The sequence below is a fragment of the Leptonychotes weddellii genome, chromosome 4, assembly GCF_054177405.1.
Source record: "Leptonychotes weddellii isolate Sample4059 chromosome 4, ASM5417740v2, whole genome shotgun sequence".
Classification (NCBI taxonomy): domain Eukaryota; kingdom Metazoa; phylum Chordata; class Mammalia; order Carnivora; family Phocidae; genus Leptonychotes; species Leptonychotes weddellii.
In genome coordinates this window covers 31,165,061-31,183,226 of record NC_138372.1, presented here as the reverse complement: position 1 = coordinate 31,183,226, position 18,166 = coordinate 31,165,061, and the positions used below count along the sequence as shown (strand labels likewise).

General features: G+C 57.9%; 1 protein-coding gene across 3 annotated transcripts in view; it reads right to left on the bottom strand.

Annotated features, from left to right (window-relative positions):
• The window catches only part of SZT2 (SZT2 subunit of KICSTOR complex), a 49,925-nt gene that overhangs the window by 4,420 nt on the left and 27,339 nt on the right, over window positions 1-18,166 (bottom strand). The window contains exons 29-66 of one of the 3 annotated variants that reach the window (XM_081818252.1): window positions 17,639-17,780; window positions 17,387-17,479; window positions 17,164-17,242; window positions 16,764-17,057; window positions 16,458-16,599; window positions 16,174-16,281; window positions 16,023-16,086; window positions 15,618-15,803; window positions 15,087-15,254; window positions 14,914-14,992; window positions 14,707-14,778; window positions 14,318-14,519; window positions 13,450-13,549; window positions 12,611-12,740; window positions 10,715-10,867; window positions 10,531-10,633; window positions 10,336-10,441; window positions 10,137-10,248; window positions 9,389-9,507; window positions 9,118-9,282; window positions 8,816-8,900; window positions 8,508-8,672; window positions 8,261-8,428; window positions 7,782-7,915; window positions 7,201-7,367; window positions 6,974-7,071; window positions 6,750-6,882; window positions 6,496-6,626; window positions 6,294-6,394; window positions 6,044-6,220; window positions 5,573-5,840; window positions 5,397-5,476; window positions 5,184-5,309; window positions 4,860-5,059; window positions 2,766-2,856; window positions 2,537-2,617; window positions 2,380-2,454; window positions 541-669 (exon numbers count right to left, since the gene is read on the bottom strand). In XM_081818252.1, coding sequence (XP_081674378.1) covers window positions 661-669; window positions 2,380-2,454; window positions 2,537-2,617; window positions 2,766-2,856; window positions 4,860-5,059; window positions 5,184-5,309; window positions 5,397-5,476; window positions 5,573-5,840; window positions 6,044-6,220; window positions 6,294-6,394; window positions 6,496-6,626; window positions 6,750-6,882; window positions 6,974-7,071; window positions 7,201-7,367; window positions 7,782-7,915; window positions 8,261-8,428; window positions 8,508-8,672; window positions 8,816-8,900; window positions 9,118-9,282; window positions 9,389-9,507; window positions 10,137-10,248; window positions 10,336-10,441; window positions 10,531-10,633; window positions 10,715-10,867; window positions 12,611-12,740; window positions 13,450-13,549; window positions 14,318-14,519; window positions 14,707-14,778; window positions 14,914-14,992; window positions 15,087-15,254; window positions 15,618-15,803; window positions 16,023-16,086; window positions 16,174-16,281; window positions 16,458-16,599; window positions 16,764-17,057; window positions 17,164-17,242; window positions 17,387-17,479; window positions 17,639-17,780 — 4,906 coding nt within the window. In that variant the 3' untranslated portion in view covers window positions 541-660. Of the gene's footprint in view, window positions 1-540; window positions 670-2,379; window positions 2,455-2,536; window positions 2,618-2,765; window positions 2,857-4,859; window positions 5,060-5,183; window positions 5,310-5,396; window positions 5,477-5,572; window positions 5,841-6,043; window positions 6,221-6,293; window positions 6,395-6,495; window positions 6,627-6,749; window positions 6,883-6,973; window positions 7,072-7,200; window positions 7,368-7,781; window positions 7,916-8,260; window positions 8,429-8,507; window positions 8,673-8,815; window positions 8,901-9,117; window positions 9,283-9,388; window positions 9,508-10,136; window positions 10,249-10,335; window positions 10,442-10,530; window positions 10,634-10,714; window positions 10,868-12,610; window positions 12,741-13,449; window positions 13,550-14,317; window positions 14,520-14,706; window positions 14,779-14,913; window positions 14,993-15,086; window positions 15,255-15,617; window positions 15,804-16,022; window positions 16,087-16,173; window positions 16,282-16,457; window positions 16,600-16,763; window positions 17,058-17,163; window positions 17,243-17,386; window positions 17,480-17,638; window positions 17,781-18,166 lie in introns of those variants that run through there. The other 2 variants (XM_081818250.1, XM_081818251.1) reach the window with 2 other exon arrangements.

Genomic DNA, 18,166 nt, shown 5'->3' with positions numbered 1-18,166 from the left:
CAAGTTCAAGGGGAACCCTGCTGCTGTGGGCCCAGGGGAACCCCCTTCTGCCGGAATGACTTCTGTGGGAAGCCCTCCTCAGTGTATCCCCTTTTTCATACAGCACTATCATTCTGTTTACGTGGAACTACGACCGTTTTGATAAGAGGGGCCTTTTTACCCCAGATTCTGCTAAAGTCTGGGACAGATCCACTGATGCAAAACATACTTGGTTAGTATCTGCCCGGTACCGTTCGAGGCGCTGGGGATACACTGGGGGAAGAGCAAACCCTGCCCTCAAGGAGTGTACGTTCTAGCAGTGGGCAGATAGGACGGCCAACGTTAGGCCACAGAAATGAGTATGTAGGACGTCAGAAGATGGTGTTATGGAAAATCTAGTGAAGTGCCACGGTTTTATGCTGGTGGCCAGGGGAGGCCAGGCGTGGTGGAACGTATACATTAGGAAGTCTTTCCTGGCTCCTCCCATTTCTCCAGCTTGACCTTCCCATCAGACTACCTGCTCTTCCCAGTACATCATATGTTCTCTTCACACTTTTGTACCTGCTTGCTCTCTCTGCCTGGAATGCTGCTCTCCCCGCTCCCCAAATCTGGCTAGCTCCTACTCGTTCGTAAAGCATCCTCTGGGACATCCTGCCAGGGCTAGGCCAGGGTGGGCCTCCTCTAATTGATCTGTGAATGAATGAATGAACCATGGATGGAGGAAGAAAGGCAGACAGAAACACGGAGCTGGTGCTTTCCTGGTGGAAGTCACCGTCACTGAGAGTGTGTTAGCGGCTGGATCCATGGCGCTGGGCTGGCAGGATCTACGGGCCCAAGCCCTTGGAAGCACTGGGAGCAGGAGTTATTAGGAAAGGAAAGAACTGGCTGTTGAAGAAGCGACAGCCTCGGGGTCAGAGCAGCTGTCTGGCCTTAACTGAGTCACAATGTCTCGGTTTCAGCTCCCTCATCCACACGGAGATAAAGCAGAGGTCTTTGCAAAGCTAGAGAACGTGTGGTAAACTGAAGGGCCCACGGATTATGATGATCATGAGCACTAGAGTGGGAAGGGCTCAGGATGCTCGTGGAGGAGGGGAAGAGGAAGAGAGGAAAGCCGGGGGGACATAATTCAGGCTCAGGGACATCGCTGACTTCATGTCGGGGATGGCTCATGATGGTGCATGTTAGCTGAGGGCTCCCGGCCACAGACCTAGATTTCAGCCCCAGTCCTGCTCCCGACTGGCATGTTGCAGGGAACACATACTTAACCTCCATGCAGGTAGGTCCCCTACGTGTACAGCAGGAGGAAAACTCTCTTCTACGCTGAGTATGCATACTCTGCACTTAGTAACAATGGCAACAGTTTAGCAATTTAGCAATCTATGTAAGGTCAGCGATTACACAAGCAGGGGCAGGGAGAGCCAAGCTTGATGCAGATCAGGGGCAGGAAACCACAAGAACTTCAAGAAGCTCGAGAGTGTCATGGGGCTGGGTCTTTCCCACCAGCATGACAGAAAAGTGTGAAAGCATACCGGTCCGTCCAGAGCTCCCCCCGGAGCACTCTGGCCCAGGTAGGTTTCCGCACACAAAGTCAGCACGCTTTTCTGGGTCACCTTATCCCATGATGGCTGGACTAGGTGTCCACACTCAAGTCAAAGGCAACCATCCCCAGGCTGGATGTGAGCTATCCAGATAAGAGGAGTCAGGCAGACTAGGCCCGGTCAGATCCTGATCTCAGGAACGAAATGAGAGGCACAAAGAAGGCACAGGCCCTCACGTGACGTGCCTGGTGACCGAAGTGCAGAGGGCTTCAGGTCCCCGACCTCACTCGATCTTGACTCATTCTGTGCACTCCTGGGAGCTGGGCCCTCATGGATACAGAGGCCCTGCCCCGAGGGAGACAGGGACATAAATAACAACCAAGGGCCAGGGGTACGCTGTGTGGCTGGGAACTCTGGTCCTCATTCTAAGTGTTAGTGGCGATCCTGACAAAGCCTGGCTGTCTCCAGCTCTAGATCAGGCCAGGACTGCCCATGGCATCGGCGTACTCATGTGTCAGATTACCCACTATGTTCAAAGGTCCTCACTGGCCATCTCTGGTTATGGATCGACCACGGTGCTGGGCTCCTGTCAGTCCCACGATGAACACAGGACCAGAGCAGGCCACTGTGCTGGACTGCCTTCTGCCTCCAGTGCTACGGTGGAATACAGCTCTGGCCCACTGACAGAGTGAGGCTGATGGGTAGATGACCCAGTCATGGCACCAGAACGGCCACTGACCTGGCCAGCCCAAGCAATAGATCACCACTGGCCCAGACTACCCGTGCATTCCTCTTATTGGCCACGGTGCACTGGGGATGCAATATGTCCAGGACCCCCTATTTCTCTGTCCCCACCACATACCTGAGAGTTGACAGCTTGCCCCATGGGGATTCGGGAACATTCTAGGGCAAACTGTTTGACACAGAAGTAACAGCCCTGGAGAGAGGGTGAAGATGAGGTCAGGAGGGCAAGAGACAGGTGGATCCGGCTCTCCCCACTCACTGTTCCTCCCGCTCACCTGAAAAGCCAGCTCCATGAGGATGATGCCCCCGGGCAGTGCCCGCTGCAGGTGGTAGGTGGTGACCGGAGAGCCAGTGCTCTAAAGAAAGGAGAAAGATTAGGGTTCAGGGGCAAGCGTTGGGGATTCACGAGTCTTGAACCAGCAGGGGAGTCCTTTGGGTCAGTGATTCCTGGGTCTGGGGCATCACTGACTGCACTGTCAGGGAAGGTACACGATGATGCGCTACCTTGGGGCTCCCATCAGTCTTGGTTTTAGGGCAGGAAAAGGAGCCGCGACCCTCCGTTCCAAGGATGGCCATGGCCCGCAGCCGGCTGGTGCTGCAGAAAAGAAGAGGGAAGAGGATGAGGCAGGCCAGCAGGGGAAGCAGTCCGGCCAGCAGACCCATAATCACTTTCATGGCCAAGTGTTCTGCAGGACTGGAAACAGGGCGGGAGAGGGAAAGGACCTGCTTGGGGTACCATGTTGGGTAAGTGGCTGGGACTGGAGTCCAGGTCTAGACCGCGGGGCAGCAGGACTCCACAGCAGCTACTGGTCTAAGGGGAAGCTGGAGGGGTGCTCTGTGGGAGGTGGAGAGCAGGCCCCTTTTCACCAGTGGGAGGAGAGGGGTCGGGTTAGGGCATGAGAGGCTGCTGAGACTACGGGGAGACACCGTGAGGGGATGGGAGATATCCCTGTACTGGGGGGAGTGGGGATGGGGGAGAAGGAGAGGCTGATGCACGTCTAAGATTTCAGGAGGAAAATTCAAGGACATGCTTGATGCCCTGGTTAGATACTTTCTTCTGAGAGGGAAAAGGAATTCTCTTTTGACTGAGGAATGGCAGTTTCAGGGTCCCACAGACCTACTCTACTCAGCGGTTAAGGGGAGAAGAGAAGCAGGGAAGGTACTGTGAACAAGGAAAAGAGCAAGGGCCAGGAGGATGCACTCATTACCTCAGGAGCTATAAACCGCCAGGACTCTTGCTGGCAGTCTAGGGTTGGGGGTGGGGTGGGCTGTGTCAAAGCCTCTGGCGAAAAGAAATGTCTCATTTAATCCTCAATGAAATTGGAACAAGACTTAAGCAGTGATTTGTGATGGTTAAAGACTGGTGAGAGAGGAAGGCCTGACTATAAATTTGGCTCCAGGAATGTATTTTTCATCCCAGTGTCTTTTTTTAAAAAATTATTTTATTTCTTTAAAGTAGGCTCTACACCCAGCGTGGAGCCCAACGTGGGGCTTGAATTCATGACCCTGAGATCAAGACCTGAGTTGAGATCAAGAGTCGGATACCCAACTGACTGAGCCACCCAGGTGCCCCCAATGTCTTTTGTTTTAAAAAGGAATCCAGACTTTTGGGAATAGCTTCAAACTGAATGGAAAGTATGGAAACTAAAGTCTCTGAGACACTCCTTTAGGGGGACTGGTCAGGGCAGCAAGCAGAGCTCCTCCTCAGGCCCTGGTGCCCAGAAATGAGAGGGGCGGGGTCCCAGAGGAATAGGCCTGTCCTCTCTTCCTAATGCCTGGAAGAGGGAGGGAGGCCTGAGAGCTGGACAGCTGGTTTCAGAAACGCTGAAGCACTGGAATTGGCTTTCTGGGCCATGTGGTGTCCCGAGTAAGAAAGTACAACTCGTACGCACAAGTAACTGTGTGCAGCACGAAGAGGTACGTTCCCACAGCCACTGGGAAGGGGCTGGGAACACAGAATCTGGAGGCTCAGATATTGAGAGGAACATAAAGCAGGGGACACAGAAACGGGAATTTGAGATTTGACACAGGACAAGAAAAGTGGTCATAGATGTGTCACTGTGCTCAGGGGAGCTGAAAGGTGGCGACAGAGGAGCTGCCTAATTCCCAAGACTCAGACCTATCACGACTGCCTCAGACTGGGCTGGGGGACAGTGACGCAGGTGGGCCTGGGCAGCGGTCCCTGGTGAGGGAGGCTAACTCGGCGAGGGCAGGGCTTCCTGGGCCACGAACTATGTGAAATACCCAGAGAGGCCCCTGCGGTGATGGGGCCAGGAATCATTAAGCCCCAGATCCAGAAGCCTAGGAGCTTCCCGTGCGTGGATGTACACCAGCCAGTCAGCATGCAAGACGTACGTGGGCGTGAGCCTGTGAGGATGTACATAGCTGTGCGCACACCTGTGTGGCCGTGGGGTTCACAGGATGTTTCCACGGCCCGCGTGGAGGCGGCCCAGACCCTCGTGGATGCGTTTGCCTGGTGGGGTGGACGTGCACAAGGCCCACGTGGTTCAGAAGGGGCCCGGGGGAAGAGAGCCAGGGTGTGTGGGGCCTCGCCTGCAGCGGAAGAGGGGAGGAGGAGGGGAGGAGGAGGGGGCTCACCTGCGGGCGGGTGAGGGGGGCCGCAGCGGCACGAGCACGAAGCCCATGCTCTGCAGATACTGCACGTACTGCTGCAGGAAAGCCAAGCTCAGCTCCTTCAGCCAAGGCTCCTCCCGGGCTCCTGGTGGAGGCGCATCTGAGGATTCGCAGCCTGCAGGGGCCTCCCGGCTCCCAGCCCCTGACTCGGGGCGATGGCGCCGCTGTGGGAGTGGAGATTAAGGCAGGCTCTAGCCTCTGTCAACCACACCACAGGGGTGGAGGAATGGAGGGCACGGCAGGTAAAGGGAGGTCCCATGGGAGCAATCCAGGAGTCTGGAGCCTCACCTGGCCCTCGGGGGCCCCAGGGGTCTCGGGGGGCCCATGCAGCCAGGCAGCTGGGTCGAAGAGCAGGGCCGTTGCACAGTAATGCACCAGGCGGGATGACTGCTTCAGGGTCTCCAGCTCTGCAGCCTGGGGAGATGAGGTGGTGAGCACTAGAACGGTGGCCAGGGAAGGGTCACAGGATGCTCATGGAGGACACGGGCTCGGGCCACTCACACTGATGGGCATGCTGGCTGGGGCAGAACGCTGCTGCCAGGTCACAAACAGGTTCTCCATCTTCATCTGGCGCTCCAGCTCTGGGGGGTGCAGGCATTAATAACGACCCCCAAGAGCTGTCAACCCTCTCCCTCCCACACTGCACGGACTGCCCCTGCCTGGCCCAGGGCCCTCACCTCTGCGCTCTGCCATCTTGATCTCCAAGAACTGTTGTCCATGGTAGGTGACAGGATCAGGGGGTCTGGGCACAGGGCCGAGTGAAGAGCTGGGGCGGGCAGCTGTGATATCCCTCAGGGCCTCATCGAAGGGGAATGTGTCCAGGGGAAGAGGGCCCCCGCCCCGAGAGGATGCACTCAGCCGGCCCTGTTCGCGGCTCAGGGGGGGGCTTGCACTCCGGATGAGGGTCTCTGCTTCCATGGTTGGCAGGAGGAATGGGTTTGGCTCCTGAGAGAGATGGAGTGTCACAATGGGTTCATGGCCTTTGCCTTCACACCCTCTCTCCCACCCCATGGCCTCCTCTCTCAGATGCTCCCTCCCCACTACCTCTGCCCTCAGTCTGTCCCCTCTCCCCTGCTTCCGGACTGGCACTTCCTTGAACTAATCCCTCAGGAACCAGAACTAGAGGAGGGAGCCCGAGCAACGGGCACCTTTTCATCCCGCACCGGGAAGTCCAATTGGCCGTAATGATGGAAGAGCCCAAGCTTCTGGCTGAGGAGGCAGAAGATGAGGTGGGCACGCGAGTTCTGCCACTGCACGAGGCGAACCAGCGCTCGGCCCAACGCCGCTCCCAGGTCTGGAGCCCAGTTGTAGGTCAGCAGCTGCAGCTGGAAGTCAGGGGTCAGGGTCAGTGACATCACTGAACCCCTTCTCCCACCCAGCCCCTGGCCCCCCATCTACCTTCTTGTCCACGACCTCCAGCAGCAAGAACCTCTGCCGGGGAGCACTTCGCCCGGAGCTCCCGTCGCCTCCCGGCTCAAAGCGCTGCACGGCCTTGGCAGCTATAGGGGGAGCGCTCAATTGGGGTCTGGAGGCAGATCCCCTTGAGCCCACCCTGGCCACGCAGAACTCTGAACTCACCCCCTCTAGTCCATGCCCTCACCCTGCTGGGTTGGTCTCCTCCACTGCAAGAAGTTCCTTCCCAGAAGCAGCAGATGCCGCTCCGTTGCCGGGCGTGGCGTTGGGCCCAGTTGTCCAAGGGAGCAAGGACTGAAGATCTCTGGCTCTGAACCCCTGGAGGGAGGATGGGAGGCATAGAAAGCAGACCATCCATGCACAGCCCCATTCCGTGGCCATCACCTCCCAGGCCTAGCCCCCACCTGTCCGAGCTCAGCCCCCAGGACACCCCAAACTCACAACTGCTGCTCAAAGACACGGACACTGGTGTCTCCAGCCATGGAGGTGACCAGAGTGGTGAACTCAGAGAGGACAGATGGAAGGAGGAATCGGGACACCATGTGGGTGGAGCTCCTGGACACTGAGGCACAACCTGGAACCGGGGCAGAGAAGTCATGGTGAGGCCGCAGGCTGGGGACCAGGCCATGGGGTTGAGTACAGGGACGAGGGGGCTGGGGTCTCACCAATCTGAACCATAAACTCCATCCAGCGCTGAGTCACACGAGCAAACACAGGCTGCAGGGTCCCCACCTCACCCTCTTCTAGCTGTGTGGTCCTGCGTCTAAAGACGCAGCGGGAGTAAGAGCCTCACCTCCACATGTGACACAAACCCAACACCCACCTGTGACTTCACCCCCCCGCCCCCGGCATGACGCAACACCACAAGACACACACACACACACACACACACCTTTGTCTCTGGGCTCCAGAATCTGGGCCTAGTGCCCGCTCAGTTCCACCTGGAGTCCGAACACTTTCAGTTTTGTGACGCCTCCGGCCCCGGGTGTCTTCTGGCCGATCCAGGACAATGTCATCAGTTGTTTTGGGGGAACCCAAGTCCCCACATTCTGTTTTACTCTGGGGGCAAGGAAGTGAGTGAGAAAGCGCTGCTGGGAAGGGGGATGGCGTGGAGGATGGGGGCGTCGTGGACCAGTAATGAGAGCCGGGGGTGGGGGGGCTTGGCGGCCTAGGCGCAGACCCTGGCCTTGGGCAGCACTCAGTTTTCCCGAGCCCCGGCACCCTCACTGGTAAAAGCCCTACTTCTCCTGTGGGCAGCTATGAGAGCCCCATGAGAAAGAGGGCAGTGAAGGTGCCTGCCAAGCTGAGGCTCTCTCTGTCAGAGAGAACCTGCCCCGCTGCACACCCCGAAGGGAGAGAACCGTTTTATGTAACAGGCCATCTGGGGAAAGGTCTACGGGGGGTGAAGGGGAGCCAGGAGACAGGCAAGAAGGCAGACGCTCACTCCACCAGCTCTTCCCATCCTCTGATTACCAGCATATCCCAGAAGCTACGGCGGCCAGCTTTGCTGGGGGGAGTCACAGGCTCCCCAGGGCCAGGGCCAGGGGGAAAGGTGCTAGCTCGGCCTGCAGGGCTCTTGGTTTCCAATGACCCGCTCCGGAGACTTCCTGTGGACATCAGACATTACAGACTCCTGTCACTGACCATCAGTGCCTATTTCAGACGGCCTAGTCCCTATGCCACCTGCTAGCCAGTGGAGGTGTACGCAACTGAGAGCTATGTGTTTGTGTGAAGGGAGCTCCTGAGGAGGTGTCCCTCTCGGAGCCGGGGGACGACCGCACGTGTGCACTTCTGCCAGCCTGTCACCTTGCGGACGCAGAGAAGATAAAGGACAACTGTGAACGTGTACTTCGGAGGGTGCCTCTGCGATGCTTTCCTGGACCCCCTCCTTTGCCACCTCACCAGAGACAAGGTCTCGCCTGGGCCTGGCACGTTCCCTGGACGCCACGTACCTGGAGATGCATCCTCTGTACACAGCGAGGCTGGCAGCAGCCGCAGCTCCATCATGGCATCGGCCAGGGCCTGGCGGGCTGCTCCCCGGAGCTTCTCCTCCAGCTGCACGATGCTGATGTTCCCCTTCTCCCACACGTCCAGTCGAAGCCATGGGGCCCCACTGTGAGCTGGAGGAAAGAACGGGGGTGACACGAGGGTGCCTCTGGTTCCCAGAGCATTAACTCAACACCCCCTCTGCTGACCCACCTGAAGAACTGTCTGGCACGACTGGACAGCGAGTGACCTGGGTCAGCTGCTCAAATTCCTCCTCTTGTAGTGGGTCGAGGGGCCCCGGAGAGGAGGGGGGCCATGATGCCAGTGAGATGGGGCTCCCCCCTTCATCCACGAAGGCTAGAGTGATGCAGGCGACTCCTGTAGAAACCCACAGCAAGGCTCAGGTCCGAGACCTCCAGATTGCCCTGAGCTGCAAGGCTGGGCAAGGCCCCGCCAGCCACAAGGCAGGAAAAGGCTCTCGAGCACTCAGCGGGGGCGTGGGCCTGCGCCCCGCAGTGTACCTTTGCCGCCGGTGCCCTGTCCACCAGGCTTGTTATACAAGTAGATGTCCAAGTCGGGGAGGCCGCCCTGTGGTGGCAGCGGGTGCTGGGGAGACAAGCACCACAGAGAACTAAGCCCAAGCGGACGGATGGAGAGCATTAGGGGATGATGTCCACAGCGGGGAATGGCACAGGTAGACAATAAAGGTTTAGGGGGTGGGGGAGGCAGGGGTGTATACGGGTCCACGGGCAAAGGTCACCTGCGGCACCCGTAGGGAACGGTTCCACCGTCAGGGGGAGTGTGGAGAGGGGCCGAACCCCACCTGGAAGTGGTTGCGGCTGTTGCTGTCCGTGTACTTGGGAGAGTGCAGGAAGATGAGCAGGTTCTGACGCAGGTACCAGGCCAGGGCAGGAAGCCAGGGCCTGCAGGAGGCTGGGAGGGCCAGATGCAGCACTTCTGAGGGGAGACTGCCGGGGGGCTGGATGAACTGCAGAGAGTGGGAAGGGGCGTCAGAGCTGCATGGAGAAGGTAGAGCGCAGACGGTCCCCGCGCCCGAGCCTTGGAGGGCCGCTGGAGGCTGGGAGGGAGCTGACCTCCACATCAGCGGGTGTCAGCTTGCAGTTCCGAACAAGCATGACCGTGATGACATCCAGGGTGGCCTCGTCCAGGCGCCGACGCAGGACCCGTACCAGCTCGTCGGTAATCTCGGGACCTTGACACAGCCATGGCAGGAAGGTGGAGACCCTGGCAGAGGACCCAGCAACCCCCAGACTGGCCCTTGACCCCCCGACTTGAACATTCCCCCACATACTGGAGGCAGCCAGCACTAGGTTCTAGTTCTGCTAAGTTCTAGTTCACTGTGTGACTACGGACAGGTGAGTGTCACCTCTCAAAGCCTCAGTGTCCTCATCCCTAAGACAGGAGTAATAATGCCATCTACCCCGGATGTAAGAGTCTTAGCCCGAGACCTGGTACACGTTAAGCCAGCCATGAACACGAGCTGCGACATCCAGCTGCCTACCGGGGACCTCATGCTCACCGTCTCCCAGACATGACTTTCATCCCAAACCTGCCCTTGGTCTCCAGCCCGTGGAGCCACCATCCACCCAAAGTCACCCAGCCTAGACACCCGGTGTCAGCTTTAATGGCTCCTCTTCCCCAAGCTGCATTTCAATCAGCTGCAGGGCCTACCCTCTAAACATCTGTCTGTCCCGCCCAGCTCCTACTTGAGGGAAACCCAGAGCACAGCATGAGCTAGAGTAGGAAGGCGCTACGAGAAGTCTCGGGAGGATTCCGGAACCTCCTCTGGTCACTCCCCTGCCCCCTCCGCGCAGTGCTTACCTGCCTGTCCTACGCCATGCACCAGCAGCTGGATATGCCTGTCCACTTGGCCCACAGGACGAGCAGCATCGGAACTGCGGCTAGAAGCCATGTCCAGGGGAGAACGAGGACCCTACAGGGAAACTCGGGTCAGGGCCCGGCTCCAGCGGGCAAAGTATGAGGGGAGTACAGGGGCCTCAGGGGTGGGGGTGATACGTGCCGAAGCTTCCTCAGAGTAGATGGGCTCCTGGCTTCGGGACAGAGCTAGGGAGGGGGGCAGCGCATCACCTTCCCATGGCCGCTCGCTGCAGGAAGTCTCCAGGAGCCTGGGAGAGAGGGGCACAGTCTTTGGACATACCTCCTCGGCCACCATCCTTGATCCCTGCCCCACCCTCTCTTCTCAGGGCCCACGTACCGCAGGTAGTACACAGCCTTCGTTGCTCGTTCCTGATAGACAAACATATTCTTCCGGTTCACCACAGAGAAGGCATTGAGCACGGAGCGCAGGGCCTGGATGGCTGTGGGAGTGACAGGGGCTCAGGACACCCCCTTCTCCAGATTCCCTCCCCCTCCGCCTGCCTCTCATGCCCGTCACACACCACGAGAGACCCCCATGCTGGGCCCCATCTTCAGGCGCGAATGGACTCGAATCACGGTTCCCCACACAACGTCACAGGAGAAATGGCCAGGGACAAACTGCATTGTGGCGGCTAGGTACCCTCGGGGTGCACAGCTCTCATCAGCAGCGTAATCTGGGGGGAAGGGAGACAGCGGATCAGAAGCGAGACACGGCCCTCTGCCCTCGCTACTTCTCACTTAGGAACTGGCCTACTTGTCCTCACTCGCCAGGACTCCTTGGCCCCGTCTATTACCCTGCAGGGGAAAGCCGGTCATTTCGGGTAACAAGGCAGGACCATGCTCTTAGGAAGCCAGGTCACAGCACAAAGGCTCTCAGGGAGATATGCAGAAGGAGCTGAGAAGAGGTGTCAGGTAAGGCAGAGCATGAGAAAATCCTGAATAATGTCCAGACACTCTGGCTGTGTCATAATATAATACATAACATACACCCCATCTGTCATACTCACAAAGAGTGGCAACAAGAACCCCGTTAGAACCAAGAGGATAGGAGTGCTGATACACACCCGCAGAGTGAGGGAAAACCCTGTGGTCTGGAGGACAGCCACCCCAAAGAACCCATAGGGCAGCAGGGCAGAATGCAAGAGCCCAAGGACACAGGCCAGTGCCTCGTCTGACCCTTTCCAGCTTCCCAGATGATGAGGAGCCTCCCGATATGGCAGAGGTGGCCATCTGGTTTCCCAGAGAAGCTGCTGCCAGGTGTGAGCAGTGTACAGAGCACACAGGAGGCTGTTTGGAACGGAATGCTGCTTGCTGAGGGCTCCAGCAAAACCGCATGGAGAGACGGTAATGAGGAAGGGCTGTCTCCGGGCTCCGACCGTCTTCCGTCGCACGCTGCTAGAAGGCATTTGCAGCAAAGGTGCGTGGCTGTCCTAGCTCATGCTCAATGTGCAGAAGACGCCATCAAACCCTGGGAAGTCCACTAATTAGGGGAATGGTGCTTTGATATGGAGCACATCTCAGGATGTGCCGAGAGACATGATGTCCGGGACTGTTAGGAACGTTCACCTACCGACTTGCTGAGAATATTAAAAACAAGAAGTGGTCTGATTTTATTTTTAAACCAGACGGGAGAACTGCAAAAGAATGACATCATTTGGCTTTCCCCTCTGAGCTGCACTGAAGGGTCATCAGGAGTAAGAGAAGAGAGTGGAAGTGTTAAGACTTCAATTAGCATCTCGAGTAGAGTATAGGTTAGAGTCTCAGACTTCCTATCTGCGACCAGAAATCTCCGGAAGCCCAAAGGGGCCCTGTGCCTGCCTGTCGGGAGGGACAGCCAATCGGAAGGCAAATCCTCCTACTGGGCCTTAAGCTCCTCCCCTCTGGTCTTCTACCTGTGACTTGGCCGACTCGCCCACCCCTCCACACCATTCCTCGGCCCTGTGACCCAAAGGGGAAAGAAGGTCATTTTGGAAAGGAAGGTGGGGCCAGGCAGAGGCACGGCCTTAGGAAGACAGGTCACAGACCCTTCCACGGTCCCTTTTCTCCTGTGTTCCTCAACCCTTTCTTGTCTCCTGGCTCCTTCCCTGTGGAACATACATGTGCTCGAGTCCGCCTTTTTGTCAAATCCCTTCCTTGTGTGCCTGCCACGCTATTTGAATGAGTCGTTCTTCTCTGCCCCACCTGTGTAAGATCCTCTCACTTCTGGCTCCTCTGGTTCCTAGTTCCACCTCTCTGCCAAAACTATGTTCACTAACGACACACGGGAACTCTCAATGGCCAAACTCAGTGACCTTTTCTGTCCTACCCTCCCTGCTCTCCTGGCACTGGTGACCAAGTCACGGCGACTCTGCGCTCGTCTTCCCACCCAAGCACGGACACAGGAAGGGCGGCAGGGAGGCTCCTGGGTGGGGTCTCACCATCGCTGGGCAGCGGTGCCCGCTGACGGGAGTGGAAGGGGGTCTCGCTGCGCCACAGATCCTCTTCGCTCTCGGCCACCAGAAGAGAGTTACACACGTGACTGTCATGGAGGTCCTGCAGAAGCAGCCGCTGGGAGGAGGAGCCGGGTATCAGGGAACTGAAATATTCCTCATACAATTGGTGGTGGTGGTCAGGGGTGATCAAAGGCCAGAGAGAATGCCCGTTATCACGGGGGGTCAGCGGTCAAGAGAGCATCAGTAATCACTGGGGGGTCAGAGATGTGTCCCACAGTCACCGGGCTCAGGGCTCTGAACTCCAGGTTAGGAACATTCGTCCCTCCTCTTTGCCAGAATCTGGTCCCCACCCTTCAGGTCTCAGCTTAAAAAATCAATTCTTTGCCTGACACTTCAGAAGGTTAGACCCTGTCATATGCTCTCATCGCAGTCTCTACTTTTCCTCTGTACCATTCTTTACAATCGTAATGGGAATGATTCATGTAATTTAGTTGTTCAAGGTCTATCTCCCTCACTCGACAAAAGCTCCAGAGAGTCAGGGTTTCCCTGACTTGTTCACTATTATATCCCTAATGCTAGCGCAAGGCCACAAGATGAAACAGCTCATAGTCAGGGTTTGGGAGAGTAACCCACATTACTAGGAGTGGGTGAGGGAGCATTCCCCAGTTTGTAGAGCCCAGGGAGTAAGAGTACCCCAGTACCCAGGTGTCAAAGAAAATATCCAAGATGGATCAAGAGCCTCTGAAGGTCAAGTTCCTAGAAACTCCTTCCTCATCTGAGCAGTGTCCCAGGCCTAGAAAGCCCTGCTCCCAGCTGTCCCTTACCTGGTTGACCTCCCTGCAGATCTCCCCAACTCGCCTCACCAGGAGCTGCTGCAGGTGGCGACACTCGGTGCCTGGCCCCCCATCTTCCCGAATCAGGCTCCTGGAGGGGAGGGATGGATCAGACACAGTTGGGGGGGGAGGCGCTTGGGAGCTGGGGCCAAGAGAAGCCACAAAAAGGGAGTAGGACTGGACCAAGGGAAGCAAACATGGTGGAAAATGGGAAAAGCGGAATTCTCCGTAGCAATTACAGAAGCACAGGCTCCAGGCTTGCTTTATCAGCTTCCACGTGGGCAGCTTCCAAAGCTACCTTCCTCTCCATTCACAGATCTTGAGCAGAAGGATGGTCTTCCCTTCTTAAAACCCCCCCCCCATGATGGGAGCCATATTTAACCAGGGGCCTTGCTGTGAGTCCCGGCTCTGCCCTTTCCTGTGACCTTGGGCAAGTATTTAACTTCCCTGTGCTTGAGGTACCCCCCTTAAGGAGAATAATACTGTCTAGGACCGTGGCCCAGATGAAGGAGCTGACCCAGGTGGAACACTAGGAACAGCATCTGCCACATAGTAAGTGCTCGTTACATATCACTTGTTATTCCCACGTCAACTTCTGAAGCTGCTCTGAAACGGAGAAGCTCTTAATGCTTGGCTAGGAGCCCAAATCCTACCAGCTTTGAACTCCATTAGGAAAGCAGAGTGACCTGCTTTGCTCAGGCTGTGGGAAGTGGTCAGGACCCTCCAGCCCCAGAATACAGTCAGACCTCTCCCCAAACCCTCAGTCCCAAGTCTTACTTTGGAACGACCCTGGAGAGGAGTGTTGTGGGACCAGGGAAAAGCAGCAGACATCAGAGTCAGGGTGCAGGGCCCTACTTACCGTGCGTGGGCGTACACCTCTACCCGATCCTGCAGCACCCGAACAATGAGCCAGAAGTCAGGCAGACAGGGCCCGGGGAGGCCTGAGAGCGAAGGCTGTGGAGGGGCTGGCCCAGGCGGGGTCCGCAACGTGAAGGGAGCCTTCTCCCCTAGGGTCTCATTGGGACCCTCACTGTCTGAGCCACTGCTGCCGCCATCGTAACCTGTGTCAAATGCGCTGAGGTTCAGCTCCTTCCTATGGCTCATCTGATCTTCCAAGTGTATCAGGCTTGACGGGCCCGGCCCCTTCACATCAGTCCCTTCTGATGCCCCCTGCCCAGTCCTTCCGCCATGCAGCCCTGCGTCTGCCTCCTGACAGCTTAGAGTCCTCCCTGCGTTGTCCCAGCTTACCCAGGTGGTCAGAGTCCACACTGCCCTGACTGGACATAAGGCTCAGTCCCCGGCTGGGCCCAGGCTGGCTCCCTGGGAAGAGACGGGAAAGGCCTGGAACCTCTGTTGATTTTGCTTAGGACCGCCCTCTGAAAATGGAAGCAGGTCCGGGGATCTACAAGTCCCTGGTCCTAGCCCCCAGACTTTGTTGCCCGAGTCCTCTCTTACCTCCCTGTGGCAGGCTGAGGAGGGGGGTGCCCTCAGAACCTTCTGGGGAGCCAGGGGCTTGGGGGCTGGCTGTCAGGGCCTGAGAGGCAGGAAGTCAGAACTGAATACAGGCCCCCCACACACCTACCTCCACCCCCCGCCCCCATTCCCAGGTCATCCCAGGAAAGGCTCACCTCCCCTTCGATGCCTTCGGCCCTGTCCTCATGGCTGTGCCAAGCCCAGGCTGCTGAAGGGGGCTCCCCCTGGGATGCACCTGGCTGTTGGCCAACTGCCACAAAGAAGAAGCCACTGTCAGGATCCTCAAGAAGAACATGGCCAGGGAGGCGCAGGCGGCGAAACTCCTGGGAATCAGGAGCCAAGGTTACAGTTCGGGCGGGAGCAGCCCACCCTATTCACGGCACCCCACACTTCATCAGACCCTCACAACTCCCTGGTGAAGCAGACACCGGCACCCCCATTGCTGAGGTGCGCAAAGGGTCAGGGACTTGCCTAAACTTCAACAGGCCTAGTGGCAAGGAGGGAAGCTGGGTCTCTTCCCACTGAGCTGGGCCTCCAGGCATGGGGTGAGGGACAATGTGGTGAGGAGGCTGTCCGGAGGGGAATGCTATGGACTCAAACCAGGAGAGGCCCTTCTACTTCTGTATCTGGAGTCCAGGGAAGAACGGGCCCCAGGATGACCGGGGGGTGTTCTGGGGACAGCGTACCTCCTTGAATTGTGTGAGGGAACGTTCTGGCCCAAACACAAAACTCAGTGGCAGGGTCTGGCGAAGGCAGGTGGAGCGTCCAGGAGAGCTATGGATGTGGGCAGCTGCCCGCTGCAACGCAGCGCTCTGGGGGATGCCCCCTCTTCGGAGGGCCCCCACCATCTCATCCTCCAGCAACCAGTGGATCTACAGTTGGAGAGCAATCCGGGAAGTGGCAAGGGGCACCTCCCTGACGCTTGGGGCATCATCTCCCTCGCAGACTAGAAGACACTACCTCACAGATTAAGGGTGACCTTACTTTGATCGCAGAATAAAGAGGCCCCTTACTTTACTCACATGCTGGCAAGGGTATCAGTTACAGTGTTAAGGGGTTGTCACCTAGCTTGGGGGAGGGAAGGCCCTCACCTCACTCATGGTGGTCTCAATAGCCAGCCTGTGGGGTGTGGCCAAGTTGGACAGTCCGGGGTGCCTAAGTGGAAGAAAGGTTTAGATGTTGGTTTCCAGAAAACAAAACTGACAGGGAGCAAGGAACTCTGCGAGGCGGAAGGGGAAGTACCTGTCTTCTTCTGGGGGTGGCAGTGGGGGCCCCAGGCCATCATCTGACCTTAAAGATGATGGCTGCCCTGGGGATCGTGGGAATGAAGCACTGCTTTCAGACGTGGACCTGAATAGGGTAGGAGCGAAGGTCAAAGATCAGCAGCTATCCTCTCCCTAGGCCTCCTCAGCACTCCTTCCTTGGAATCCTTAAGGGGTCCTGAGTCCCCAAGTGCCTCTAGATTCCTTTAATGGGACCCTGCCCCAGCAAGGCCCAGACCCCCCCCACCAGACTTGCTGCCACACCGGTGGTGCTGAGGGTCTGAGGTCGGGGGAAGCTCCACTTCCAGAGGCAAGGTCAGCACAAAGACGTCCAGGGTAACACTGAGGTCCCTCAGGGGCACTCGGCCTCCAATGGGGGGACCCTCCAGACTGGAAAGCACCTGACCTGCGAGAGGGGGAAAGTCAGGGGTTGCTGGAGCCCAGGGATAAGCACAGACTTCAAGTCCTCAGTGCTAATGAGTTCTTTCTGTAGGCTCTGCCCCCCACCCTCCAACAGGCAGGCGGGCTGTACTGGGACCTGTGGCCCGCCCCCGGGCACCCTGGACTCACCGAGGCAGGTGGGCAGGCTGCACACGGGTACTGAGCTGTGTTGCCCGCGCAGCCGCACAGAGCACGTGAGGTGCAGGAAGAGAGGTGGCAGGTCACGCACCAGGCTCTCGGGCCCCGTCGGTGAGTCGCCCCCCAGGATACTGAAGGAGTCTTCATCAGGGTTCACGGTGTCTGCATCTGACAGCGAGGCGGAGTCGAGCCCCACTGGCCCCAGGTCTGGCTCACGGCTCTCGCGGTATTCTACCTCAAGCTCTGGGTCACTCTCGGTGACTACACAGCAGGCTGACGTGTCTCCTAGACAGGGATGCATGTCGTGGGCTTAGTGGGACAGGCTGGCAGTGGAGGGCCCCGAATCCCGGCTTGAAGCAGCCTTCCCACCTCTCCCCACTTGCCCACACACCTTCTTCTCCTATGAGCTCGGCCTCTGAGAACTCCAGGTCACTGACTTTTCTGTCTGCTGTGTCCCGGGGGCCCTCATCCTGAGCAAAAGAAAGAGACCGCTTTATCCACGGCTGGACAAGAGCCACATCAGGGCCTCAGAGAGCCAAGAGTCCAGAGGGTCTGGGTGGGCACATGGGGCTACGGCTCGGGGGTCCGAGGGAGGGAGGAAGGAAGCCGCTGACCTCTCGCCGGCTGGATGGAGGGCAGTAGAAGAAGTAGTGTGGATTGGAGGGCACCGTGCGGAAGTGGAGACCACTGATCTCTAGGAACTTCTCCTGTTTGGGGGTTAGAAGGAGCCTATTATGTCAGCCCGCCGTCGGCAGAACACTCCCCGCTAGCCTAGAGTAGACACCTATATACCCCGTCCCAAGAGAGCACACGGCGCCCTGGGGCAGGCAGGCCTCCACCCTCCTCTTCCCCCCCAAGCGTCTCACCTGGATGAGGCTATGAAGGGCGTCATGTGCCTCTCCTCTGAGCTGGCAGACGTCCGTCAGAGAGATCTCCAGGCTAGGGTCTGGGTTGCCAGGGGCACGGCTGTTCTGAAACTCAGGCTCACTGAGGTCCTCGGTCTCTATGCTGAGTGGGCAGGGTGGGGGTGAAGGGCGTTGAGGCGTTAAGAGCCACCAAGTCCCGGAGGAGCCTGCGTCCCTTCTGGGAGCGGCACACACCATCTTTGGTTCTAGCGAGGGTGCTTAGCACAATGGCACGGGCAGTGGGAGAGGCAAGGAGAACCACCCCACCCACTTTGGCTCGAACTCCCACGTTTCTTAACGACTGGACGTTTCTGTGACACAGAAGAATGAGTAAGGAGGACTCCCAGTTTCCTGACTCGGACCACTGGGTGGAGGGTGATCTCATTCACTGTGGAAGAACACAGGTGGAGAAGCAAGGTTTGGTGGGGAGAAAATGCACGGATTGGGGGGCACAAAAGGTGGAGGGTCTAGAGCTCCAGACAGGGAACT